At 40.1% G+C, this 13820-nt stretch overlaps 1 protein-coding gene across 2 annotated transcripts in view; it reads left to right on the top strand.

The window, feature by feature from the left end:
- dlc1 (DLC1 Rho GTPase activating protein) overlaps positions 1-11042 on the top strand; it is a 59378-nt gene extending 48336 nt beyond the window's left edge. For both annotated transcript variants that reach the window (XM_087806366.1, XM_087806359.1), the window contains exons 10-17: positions 903-1062; positions 1919-2126; positions 2517-2733; positions 4271-4385; positions 6315-6530; positions 7738-7955; positions 8022-8195; positions 9185-11042. In XM_087806366.1, the coding sequence (XP_087662492.1) occupies positions 903-1062; positions 1919-2126; positions 2517-2733; positions 4271-4385; positions 6315-6530; positions 7738-7955; positions 8022-8195; positions 9185-9284 (1408 nt within the window). In that variant the 3' untranslated portion in view covers positions 9285-11042. The remainder of the gene's footprint in view (positions 1-902; positions 1063-1918; positions 2127-2516; positions 2734-4270; positions 4386-6314; positions 6531-7737; positions 7956-8021; positions 8196-9184) is intronic.
- Positions 11043-13820: the final 2778 nt, after the last annotated feature.

Raw genomic sequence — 13820 nt, 5'->3', positions numbered from 1 at the left:
CAGTCAGCAGTCAACCACATCTTCCAAAAATATTCAAAATAAATGTCACACAATCACCCACTTTGACTTTTCTCGTACACTTCTTGTCGCCGTGACGATCCACCTCCAAGCTATTTTACCAAGCTCGACAGAGATGAATGCTAATAAGTTATAACGTTCTGCATTTGTACCAATTTTTTTTTTTAACAATTCTTTACATTTTCTATAGAGTTTTGTTATGAGAAAGAACAAATACACCCTGTCTTTGTCTCTGAAATGCAATCATATATAACGTATCATCTACGATTATGGTCTTTCTGATTAAATATATAAATATTATGGTCTTTCTTGATGGAATTTATTGCTTTTTGAATTAAGATGGTTTTACATTTTCATCTAGCAGCTGTTTTATGAGTCATTCCTGCCATGGTGTTTTCACAGAACTATGTGTAAGATGGTTTGTGTAGTGTCTGTAATGTTGTGTTAAAATAGAAATAGGTTTGTGGTGGTCAAAGAAAAAAAAAATGTAGTTACAGTCTCTAGAAAGTATAAAGTGTATTACAAAGGTGTTTTTTTGTTTTATTTAAAACTCTGTGTTTGTCTTTTATATTTTAAACTAATGCTTGTTGGGTATATAAGACACTCACGCACACACACACAAAGAGAGAGAGAGTGCCTTCCTGTCCTCTCTTCCCCCTGTTTATCCACCCCTCTCATAAACCTGGAGACAGAATTCTGCCGCCACTTGGTTTTCCTCATCATAAACTACTGAGGAACAGGAAACTGTCTGAGGTGCATAATTGACTTTGGGTTCTTCAGTAAACCCAAATACGAAGTTTAACAATGAGTGTTTTAAAAAAAAAAAACCAACATAATTGTTTAGTCTTTTTGTCACATTTTTGTTTATCGTTTGTTGATTGCAGGGCCGTTCCAAAGTTTATGAAGCGGATCAAGGTGCGCGACTACAAAGACAGGAATGTGTTCGGTGTGCCACTACAAGTCATTGTTCAGCGGACGGGTCAGCCCCTCCCTCAGGGCATCCAGCAGGCTATGCGCTACTTAAGAAGCCAATGCCTTGACCAGGTAAACGCACAAGAAAGAAAAAAATGATTACTTAAATGTCTGAGCTTCTTAGCGCTTCTTATAATTCCTTGAGGATGTTTGTGTGGATTCCTGAAGAGCTTCTGCAGTCACTCAAATATTTTCTTTCACTGTATGTTACATAAGGCGATTTAAAAACAATCACTTAAGCTGGTGAGCCGTTTGACATCTCCATACTGTCTCTGTCAATCTTACGCTGGAGCAGCGAAGCATGCCGTGGGATAATATGTGCAGCTGTCACAACACCTGTCTGGTCTGCTCAATCCAAATGCATTATATAAGAAGACGGTTGATTTTAAAGATATGATTGTCGTGTGTGAACCGTCTCAACCGGGTGAGCAGAGGTTTTACTTTTACTAAAATCTCATTTCTTTGTTGTTTATAGTTGTGTGTATAAAATAAAATATAACGCTTTTTTATTTTTTATTTACAACAGTACAACCTGCAAATATTGACCGCGTTTGTCCATTTTTGTGTTGTAAATGAACCGCTAGATGGCAGCAGTTATTATATAAAATCCAGCGAGATCCTGGCAATGACTGAGGACAAGAGGATACAGTCGACTCCAACAGTTTTCTGAAGCTGATATATTGACATATTTAGGTTTCAAAACAAATGAAAGCAGTTACGACTTCGTCCAGCCTAAGACAATACTAAAAATACTTCCTTGTTCCAAGAGTATCACAATATATCATAAGACATCCTATTGTATTGTTGCCTCTCTATAATGATATTTATCGTATCCACTCATTCTTTATCATCCCTCAATAAGAGTAGGAATGTACTTCATCGCTACAAAAAAATATTGACCCTTCGGTTGTCTGTTCTCTCCCGCCAGGTCGGCCTGTTCAGGAAATCAGGAGTAAAATCTCGTATCCAGGCCCTGCGTCAGATGAACGAGGCCAGCGGGTCGGACGGGGGCGCGGTCAGCTACGAGGGACAGTCCGCCTACGACGTGGCCGACATGCTGAAGCAGTACTTCAGGGATTTGCCGGAACCTCTGCTCACGAGCAAACTCTCAGAGACCTTCCTTCAGATATATCAATGTAAGAACGCTGAGAGAGTTCTTCATGTGGCCGCCGTGAAAACAAACCTTATCTGTAGACAAGAGCATGCTGTTCTGAGGCGAGATGCGTGGAATGGTGATATGATTCAGTAAAGTAGACAGTGATGGAAATACCTGAGGAATGAGGGCATATGTGTGTACAGAGAACTGCTGGAGGCTGCACTCTTTCTGCTGTGACTCACGGTGAACATGAACGCCCTGTCAGAGTCTGTTCCATCACGAGTGTTTAGATTAGATGAAGAAATGCTGTTATACTCATGATGTATAGTACGTAGGACAGGCTTATATAACCGTCTTCAGTGAGTTTCAGGACGGCCCTAAAGGTAAAATCCACTTTTATCTGACAGTATCTTTGTTTTTCAAAAAACAGACATGCCCAAAGAACTGCGTCTTCAAGCTGCACGCGCCGCCGTCCTGCTGCTGCCCGACGAAAACCGCGAGGCCCTGAGAACCCTCCTGTGTCTCCTGAGCGACGTGACGGCCAGCGTGTCGGAGAATCAGATGACGCCGACCAACCTGGCCGTGTGTCTGGCGCCCTCCCTGTTCCACCTCAACACCCTGCGGCGCAAAGAGAGCTCCTCGCCCAGGTGTGTGTTTGTCTTGCCCCGGCTTATATAAGAGAGCGCATGCTTGAAAACAGGAAGTGGCCTCTCAGGCCAAAACAAAAAGCAGGATATTAGAGACGTACAGACACAAAAACAAAGCAAGAACAGAGAGAAATTTAGCTGTATGCATTTAGGTGAAGCTAATTTTCTCACTGGTTATAAGCTAGTTGGCTCAGACACCTTTTTAGGAATGCGTACCGGGACACCCTCCTCAGGAGGTGTTCTGAGCAACTGGGAGAAGACCTTGGAGCAGAACCAGGATATGTTGGATAAACTAAGTCTCCGTCTTTACCTGGGAACACCTTAGTGTTCTCCTAGAAGAGCTAGAAGTGGTTTCTTGGGAGAAAAAAGGCTAGAGCTCTTTGCTTTGGCTGCTGCCTCCACGACCTGACCCTGGATAAGTCAAGAGGATTGGATGGATGGATGGGTGGATGGGTGGATGGATGGATGGATGGATGGATGGATGGATGGATGGATGGATGGATGGATGGATGGATGGATGGATGGATGGATGGATGGATGGATGACTGCTTGGATGGATGGATGACTGCATGGATGGATGGATGGATGCATGGATGGATGGATGGATGGATGGATGGATGGATGGATGGATGACTGCATGGATGGATGACTGCATGGATGGATGGATGGATGGATGGATGACTGCATGGATGGATGGATGGATGGATGGATGGATGACTGCATGGATGGATGGATGGATAGATGGATGACTGCATGGATGGATGGATGGATGGATGGATGGATGGATGGATGACTGCATGGATGGATGGATGGATGACTGCATGGATGGATGACTGCATGGATGGATGAGGATGAATATTACATTTGAATGGAAGGATTGATCAATGGATGTAATGTTAATGTACGTATAAATGATGAGAGGCATTGGCGATTGGACAGATTACTGGGTTGATTGATGGATGGATAGCTGGATGAATTAATAGATAGATGGACAGGTATATGGAGGGATAAATGGATGGATAGACAGACCGATAAATGGAAAGATGGATGAGTGGACAAACAGATGAACAATCAGATAAATAGATGGATGGACTGATAAAAAAAATGGATGCAAACGATCGATGGACACATAGATAAATGGATAGATAGATGGAAGGATGAATGGGGTAATGGGGGATTGACAGGTGACTGGATGGATTGATGGATAACTGGATAGTGGGATGGATAAATAGATGGATGGAGGCTATCAACCGATGGATGGACGCACAGAAACAGATTGATGGACAAGTGGATGGAAATGAATGGTCAGATAAATAGATAGATGGACTGAAAAACCAATAGATGAAAAGGAACAATGGACACATAGATTAACAGATAGATAGATGGATGGATAAGAGGATGGATAACGGAAGGATGGACAGAAGACGAATGTAATATAGTTTGAATCAGAAATTAATAAGTCTTCAGGTGGAAACATACCCAGTGAAATACGGTTGATGACACGTATCTGATGTTTCTTTTCTTTTTTTTTCAACAGGGTGATGAACAGGAAGCCAACGTTGGGGAAACCAGACCAGAGGGACTTGAACGAGAACCTGGCAGCCACTCACGGTCTTGCTCATATGATCCAGGAGTGCCGGAAGCTGTTCAGGGTCAGTATATATTCCTGTAGAATACAATACAATATCAATGATACTGTTGAGTAAGGTTTAGTTGAAAGTTAGGTCAATATTTAAAAAAATAACCTTTTTTATAATGTTACAATCATGATTAGAGGATAATTAGGAATGTGCTTTATAAGATCATAAACGTCAACTAAAGCAGGAAGTCGGAATTAAGCCCCTAAACACGACAATCACATCTCTGTGCGAGACTTTCATTAGCGTGAAAACTCCGCCTTCTGCATGACAGATAATTCAATTTCAGCGACGTTGATGCAAAATGGCGCTCTCGCTCGCTCGTTAATGGACCATCTAATTTTATTATTGGATCAACTTCCTGCCGGCACAGTTGCAAACAAAGTTACAAGCAGAACTATTAGATTTGTGTGTTGCTAGTTGGAGTTCAGGGTAAGAAGTTAAGTTTAAATTCATTGAACTAAATGAGCTTTCTTTTCAACAAACAGGACTAATCTAACGTATCTATTAAAGTATTTAAAATCAACTGTGCGCCTTATGTATTAAATCTGGTTTGACTTTGGAACGAATTGTATGTGATACACTCACAAATCTATAAAATGTTTTAGTACAACTTGAACAACTGGAAAACTATAAAGCTCTGTAGTATAAGACCTCACCACACGACAAGGGGCGGAAGTATTACTCCATAAGGCTCCATAGTATTACTCTATAAAGCTCTGTGGTATTATTCCGCAAGGCCACGCAGTACAGCGAGGCACCATAATAAAACACTGTAAAGATTTGAAGTATTTACTCTGTAAGGGCCCCGTAGTATATTCTTCTGGACAACGTGATTTACATTTGTGAGGGTTCGTAGTATTGCTCTATGAGGCTGCTTAGTATTTCTTTGCGAGGCCCAGTAATATATTCTGAAAGGCCCTGTAGTATTACTCCACCTCGAGGCTATGTACAATTACTCTACAAGTCTCCGTAGTATTACTCGATAAGGCCACATAGTATGACTTTGCAAGGTCTCGCAGTATTACTGAACGAGCCGATCCCACACCGTAAGGCTGCTTAGTATTACTTTGCAAAGTCCAGTAATATTTTCTGCAAGACCCTTTAGTATTACTCTATGAGCCCATGCTACAACTCAAGGCTATGTAGTATTACTCTGTGAGGCTCAGTAGTGTTACTCCATGAGACCCCATAGTATTACTCTGCAAGGTCCCGCAGTATTACTCAGAGAGCCGATCCTACACCGCGAGGCTGCTTAGTTCTACTTTGCGCAGCCCAGTAATATATTCCGCAAGGCCCTGTAGTATTACTCCATAAGCCCATGACACACCTCAAGGCTACAAGTATTACTCCCCAAGGCAGAGTAGTATTACTTCATGAGGCACCGTAGTACTACTCTGCAAGGCTCTGTAGTATTACTCCACAAGCCTCTGTAGTATCGCTCTGCGAAGCCCTGAAGTATTACTCTGTTAGCCCATGCCACACTGCAAGTTACTGTAGTATTACTCTGCAATGCACCATAATATTATTCCATGAGGCTCTGTAGTATTACTCTGCAAGGCCCTGTAGTATTACTCCACAAGGCCGCGTAACATTAGAACCTGAGCCCATGCCACATCACAAGGCATCATAGTATTACTCTGTGAGGCTCTGTAGTATTACTTTAATAGGCTCCATAGTATTAGGCCTTGTTTTTCAAGGGAGAAGGTGGTGTTTGTGTTTGGTTGTTTTGAAATTATTTTCTGATCAAACACTTTAATACCTAGAGTTAAAAACTGCTGAACATTACTTGTTTTTAAAGTAACCATTAGTCCAGTTGTCAACTGTGCAGGTAAAAAGTGTGACTAATCGTGTTCCCACCATATTTGTAGGAGCCGGGTCACTCAGACAAGATGTAATACGAACAAAATTAAATCCTGATCCCCACACACTGTCTGTCCTCAGATCCCAGAGGAAATGAATCGCTGCAGGAACTCGTACGTGGAGCAGGCTCTGCTGCCGCGGCCTCTGGAGGAGCTCGGCGGCGAAGAGGCAGGACAGCGAGGGCACCGGGCGTTCCTCCAGGACAGCCTGGACGCCCTGCAGAAGGAGGCCAAGGACAAATTCAAGGGTTATGACAACTTCTCCACCCCTGAGCAAGCGGAGTTGTCCTGTCGAAAGGTAACTCAAGCGTACACTTAAATGAACTTACAGTGGCAGGGCAAATGGTAGGTCCATCTGCTTGGGTCTAATGTTGGGGGAGAGTCAAAAATACAGCCGTTAGTCAGGAGAAAATCTGGGCTCTGATAGGTTAACGGGACTTTACGTCTTATTTTACAACACCTGTTACAACAGATGCCGTGCCATGACAGACACGCGTGTCACTTGTACCGCGCCCATATGGTTGCGCAACAGTTTCACGGACCGTCTTCTGGCGGCCTCTTGTATCTGCCCTGCTTCTTTAAATATGGAGTGGAAAAGTAGCAGTTTGGGGTTTCCTGTGTTGAAACACGTCCGTGTGAAACTGGCCCGGCCCTTGACTTCACATTCCCTCTCCAGCCCTGGACTATGTCCCATGATGACATCACTTTGTCAAACTAACCCACACACACACACACACATATACACACTGTCCAGCAAGTGCTCACTTCCTGTCTCTGACACATTTCTGGTTACAAGTTATAGAAGAAGAAGCTGATTTTCCTCTGAAACAATATGGAAGTATATAAGCGCCACCAGAGGTTTTCAAATAGGGTTTAACATTATATATATTGAAATTAATTTCCTTTTGTTTTGGATAAAATACTGGATAAAATACTTTTTAATAATTTGTTGGGCAATGGAATTACATTTTTTAAAATTGGTAACTTATCAAAATATATTTTATTCACATAGAGTTTCATATTCCAATAATTAATATATGCAATTTCTAAATTCAATTTTTTTTATTTCATAGCATTTTAAATTCGATATAAAAATGTTGGTATATTAGTTACACCAGACCATTATCACGTTATCGTCTTTCTTCTTTTGCTAATTATTTCCCCAACATTGTTATATTGGAATGTTGTTGTTTTTTAAGCATTTAATTTATTTTATTTTATAATATTTTAAATCAGTTTCTATATTTAAGGATTTTTTTCTTTTTTTTAAAAATTATTTTCATTTTATAATAATTGAATTAATAAATAATATTTAATAAGTTTAGTCTTCTAATTTTAATTAATGAAATAATTGAAAAATACATTTATTAAAACTTAATATATTTTCATTCAAAGCCTTTTAAATTCAATATAACAATGACATTTTTTAACATTTTAAAAGTTATTTCAAAACTCACGTCGTTCTATTCAACAATAAGTTAACCTCTCGACTGCTGCTCCTCCAGGTGCATGATGGGTTCCCGCTCCGGCTGTGGAAGGCGACAGTGGAAGTGCCCGCGACCCCAGAGGAGGTGTTGACCCGGGTGCTGCGAGAGCAGGGCCACTGGGACGAGGACCTGTGTGAGAGTCGGGTGGTGGAGACCCTGGACGAGAGGACGGAGGTCTACCAGTATGTGCGCAACACCATGGCCCCGCACCCCTCCAGAGACCACCTGGTGCTGAGGTAAGCGTCCATCGTCCCGCTTTTTCGTCGTCTCCTGTGAGTCTGACCCAAACCTTCTTTCTCCAGAACATGGACGACAGACCTGCCGAAGGGGGCGTGTGCTCTGGTCTGCACCTCCGTGGACCACGAAGGGGCCTCGGTCTTAGGGGTCCGAGTGAACGTCCTGACCTCGCGCTACTTCATCGAACCCTGCGGCGCCAACAAGTCAAGGCTGACGCACGTCTCCAGGATTGACTGCAGGTATTTTCAACTTCCAATAAACAACAATACACTTAAATATTGCAATATTTTTTTGCCATGATACTGTATCGACATTCAACAGCACTGTATTTCAAAATTATGTTTCATTTTTATCATAGTTCTTATGGTTAAGATTATTCTAACTAAAGCATGTATAAAATATTTTTTTAAATAATTACAATTAACATGAAAATGTTCACCGCTTTTGTTCATTTTTGTGTAAAACAATTAAACTTAAAACTTAAACGTAGTTTATGGAACAGTGAAATCCCACACGATCTTAATGATGACTGAGGATGAGAGGATACAGTCAACTCCAATAGCTTTTAAAGCTGATGTCTGGATGTATTTTGATTTGATTTAGCAACGACTACATCAAGAGTCATGTGGTCTGTAAATTCTGAACCGTCAGAGTCAAGTACTCGACTATACTACAAATATATCCTATTTACTACAGTATCACAATATAGCGTATTGTTGCCCCTGTATTGTGATACGTATCGTAGCACCAAATTATTGCCAATACACACCCTATAGTCAAACCCTAGGACGCCAAGTCAAACCCGGCCTATGATATAATGATGTTGGTGATATTTAACAAACAAACTTGATCATTTTATATCTATAAAATAATTTATATAATTATAATGTAATTTTAATTTCAGTATTTTCCCGAATATTTTGTCAATTCATTTATTATTTGATAATAGTACCAGTTTTTGGATTATTTTATTTATTTATTTTTATTTATTTATTTCATGTATTTGTATTTATGTTACTCGTAGCATCCAATCTAACACTGAACTGTTACTTTGAAAGTAAATTAGCCAACAATGAATAGTACTTAGTTAAAAAATAAGAAATACGTTTTTTTGTTTGTTTGTTTTTTCATCCTTTATCCTTTAACCATTTCCTGGAGGGGTTATGAATCTGATCCGACATGATTCATGGAGACATTAAATCAAGTATTTTTCCCTCGTCTCTTGCAGGGGTCGCTTCCCAGAGTGGTACAACAAGTCCTACGGACACCTGAGCGCCGCCGAGGCGGCGAGGATTCGCGACTCGTTCACGATCCCGGTGGAAAAATAAGAACTTGGTCCGTGGCGCGTCTTCGTCTGAAAGATCTGGATTATTTCAACAACAGACTCTTCTCTCTTCCTCTGTGCTCTCGACGTCAGGTCAAAGTTCAGGGGGACCAATGGGTTGATGAAATAGGACCAGCTTTAGGATCTACCAAAAAAGGTGCTACTGCTTCTGAGAAGCAAACGTGTGTGTGTGTGTGTGTGTGTGTGTAAGAGATGGATGTATGTGTCACCGTAATTCACGTCATAATCTTTGCACTGGCTTCAGTTGTACATACACTACTCACCTGATAACACTCGTCCGTGTCGTGTCACTCTCACTGACCTGGTTGATGTTAGAAGAACGTGGACGGTCTTGCTTTTGACAGATCTGTAGGGGGGACGGAGACGGGGATCGGTGGCTGGCTCACCAAAAAGAAAGTGAATTCAGGACGAAAAAGCTACAGTGCAAGAAAACAAATCTCTCACTGGCTCCGTCGGTCAAGACAGAAGCAACAACCGACGACGATCTTTGGGTTCCTGAACTATCGGTGCTGCTTCTGAAAATGTTAAAACGTAGATCGAGATGAGCGTCGTCCACACACACACACCTGCGTTTTTCAGTCCGTGTTATGGTTTGCTGCTAACTGAAAATGGCCGACGCGACGGAAGAAGATGCTAACTTCGTCGCACAACAAACACTTTTTCTTGACCTTGTCTCGGGTGTGATAAAGTGTGTATCACTTAAAGTGATAATTCTACTCACCTTCATGTCAACTAAGGAGAAAATTGGGTAATTTTCAGAGAAGTCTTTGTTTTTTCGTGTTACAAGCAGAAATGTGTGGACGGTCGCTAAAGGCACCCACTTTTGTCCGCCCATCTTTTTCAAAAAGCCACTTAAAAACATCCAAATACCTCCAAACTGCTCGTCTGTAACATCCATCTTGTATTGAAACCTTGATGTTAGAAATTCAACCAAAAAAATGCAAGTCTAAATTCTAAGCTTGTTTTTAGCTGAAGCTAAAAGTCTTAACGTGCTACAAAACAAGCTTAAAATATAGACTTGTTTATTGTTTTTCTGAACAATTCCTCCTGTCTAGGCTTCAATACAAGATGGACATTACAGACGAGCAGTCCTGAGGTATTTGGAGGGTTTTTTAAGTTTGTCTTTTTGGACGAAGAAAAGTGAGCACCGTTTATACTGAACTTACCTTTCTGCCTGTAACTCTACAATAGGAAAATAATTCCAACCCTTAGTCGACAAGAGGGTGATTAGAAAATGGGTGAAGTTTAAATTTCGGGTGAACTATCACTATTAAGTCATGTGACCAACGGCTACAATGGACCAAACTGAGAAAGAAGCTACTTTTACTTCCGGCTTGTTTTAAAAAAAAAAAAGAAAAGAAAAACATGTCAGAGACGACAACAGCTCCTTTTATAAAGGTGGACATTTTACAGGTTTTACTGTAAAGACGAGAGCGGAGTGAATGTTTGAAGGAATGTTTCGTATCGTATCACAGTATTGATTAAAAAAAAACAACCCAACAATATAAAAGTCAAGTTGTCATATCCTCCACATTGTAATGTGTCTCTACCAAACAGTTACGCATGACAGTTAATTTAAGTATATTTATACCTCAGATATAAGTTTGTCGTGTATCATAGTTATTGTAAATGTTACGCCTCGTGTTACAGAAAAAAACCCAAATGTTTTATCTTTTCTATTAATATTATTTCTGTACAGGTTAATCAAAGTGCACTATTAAATGTATTATAATAATAATCACCACGTGTGTCTTGTTTTTTTTGATGTATTTGTTCACTTTCCGTGCCAGTCTGATCCTCTTGATCCTTTAAACAGGTTGTGACAAAAAAAAGATCAAGAACCAGCACCAACTTAACTTTTACTCATATATTTTAAACTACGAGCTTGACCATGTCCAAATTCTGACACGATTGTCATTTGTGGCTGATGATCATAACTGGAATTACAACTCAAGTAAAAAGAAGAAGAATGGAAACTTTTAGGTCAATTCGTTTTAAAAATATTTCGTAAAAACGACTGCCATTTTGACTCTCCACTGACATTAGACGTACTTTTTCAGACGGGCTTTATTTGTGTTGTCAGAGTCTGGTGTAGGTCAACCAATTATATTCAGTTAATGCTTTAAAAAGTCAGAATCGTAAAACGCTAGACAGAATAGTGCGGTCGGGGGCCAAATGCGGCCCTCTGACTGTATCTTTGCAGCCCTAGTATACACATACTGTATATATGTTTCCCCTTTACATAATGTGAGTAAATATTAAGGCATAAAAACGTCTTTTCTATATATTTCTTTTGATAATTTATTTTTTCTTTTCTTACTTGCTTTGTTTTTTAAAGGTTTCCCTTTAAATTTTGTCTCTTCGCTCCACTCTTTCAACTTTACGGCCCCTAGCAACACTCCCAACTATATAATGTGGCCCCTGAGGAAACTGTCCTAGACTGATGTGGTTGATTGTGTGTTTTCACTTCATGCTTTTTGACCTTCAGCTATTTTTTGGAAGGACTTGGTTTTCCTATTGAGGCACATTTACTTATAAATGGTTAAACGGTTTCTGGCTGTTTTGATACTTTATAATATATATATTTATATATATTTATTTAAAGTTTTAAGGAGCTCTTAAAAACATGTGAACATGAAACGGTTAACAGAAAGTCTGCTCTAATGATGTCACTGTTTCTTACATAAGTTTGATAATACAGGAACAATGGGGGGGTCTGTTGTGCCACAGCTGGCCTTTCAAAGACCCCGGCTGGGTGGTACAGTCACGGTGAAAGAAATGTAGTGACGGGAGGGTTTGGCCGCCGCTTGTTGCCAGATTTAGGCAGAAAATAAAAAAAAAGGGCTTCCGTCTGTCAGCATTTATTTGTATATATTTTAAATCAAAAATAATTAGTAAATAGAATAAACTATAATTAAATGTTTCAATATCACTATTAATATGAGAAAAACAACTCAAAATGGATGCAAAAGTAAAGTATGATACAATGAATGAGAAAAAGGTGGCGTTATAATTAAGATACGTATCATAAAACAGGGGCAACGATACGATATATTGTGATACTGTTGTAACAAGGATATATTTGTAGTATTGTCGAGTACTTGACTCTGGCGGTGCAGAATTTACAGACCACATGACTCTTGATGTAGTCGTAGCGAAATTAAATCAAAATACATCCAAACATTAGCTTTAAAAGCTGCTGCAGTTGACTGTATCCTCTCATCCTCAGTCATCATTGGGATCGCGTGGGATTTCACTGTTCCTATAACTGCGTTTAAGTTTAATTGTTTTACACCAAAATGAACAAAAGCTGTGAACGTTTTCACGTTAATTATAATTTCTTTTAACAGTTTGAGCGAACAAGGGCCACTTAAACACAAGAAAGACTCGTTGACTTGTCCATTTTCTAAAACTTTCGACGAGGAAACCAAACTGAGGAAGTGTCTCTGCAGGCCGAGGATGAGCGAGTCCTGGGAACCGAAGGCCTCGGTGAGATAATTCCGCCTTCAGATAAAGCGGAGCAAAAGTCAGCGCCCGGGCAACATTCCTGCTCCGTGTTCAGGATGTTTCCCACATTGATAGTTAAACTCCGACTCCAGAGTTCACGTCTCCTCTCAGAGCTCAGGAGGAAATGAAGCCAGTCGTTGAGGAAAAGTTGTTTTATTTGTTGTTCACTTATCTGGAGCGAAACAATTATAGCTTTAAAACACGTATGCTGAAGCGAAATGGAACAAAGTGGCCTCGGCCGGATGATATGTGACAACACAACTGTTGTGTGGTTATGATAAGAGTGTGTTTGTGTAGTCAACATCAAGAAGGTACACACTAATTATGTTGATACTGTAAACCTACCTGCTGCACACTTCTGACATTCCACAACAAACACCTGCTGTAACATCAGTGCCGCGGCGAAGGTTGCAGGTTTGAATCCATCACAAAGCTTCTGTTCTTGGCTCTGCTGCTGCCTGTGTGTGTTTCCTGCTACACTGAAAACAAAATTTAAAAAAATGTCCGGAAAAGTAGCACCAAATGATTGCCAATAATCACCCCTAGTCAAACCCTAGGATGCCAAGTCTAACCCGGCCTATGATATAATGAATTATCTTGGACAGTGCAAATGGGCCCCCAGGGGCCACAAAAAATGTAAGAAAAGTCCACATATAATTAACACCTACTTCAAATTGATTTCAAACTCCAAATTCAAACCACGTTGATTGACATCTGAGGCAGTCATTGGGATAATTATTGATCTATAGCATCATAAACCCGTCATTCCTGACAATGACATGCATACTGTAGCTAAAACGTGTATTATCTATTCTCTAAATCTGTACTTTTAAATGTTATGATATTTTGTAGCATCATAAACACATCATATTGACAACGCCATATATATGCGACTGAGCTAAAATGTGATTAAATTTTTAATCATTAATTTCTCTACATTTGTACAAATATAATGATATTTTGCGGGATGGTAGTTCATATGCTATAAAAGAGACCTGCGGCTGTGATTGGT

The sequence above is a fragment of the Callionymus lyra genome, chromosome 1, assembly GCF_982586985.1.
Source record: "Callionymus lyra chromosome 1, fCalLyr1.hap1.1, whole genome shotgun sequence".
NCBI lineage: Eukaryota > Metazoa > Chordata > Actinopteri > Syngnathiformes > Callionymidae > Callionymus > Callionymus lyra.
Note: the sequence above shows the minus strand (reverse complement) of the source record. Positions and strands in the feature narration are given on the sequence as shown.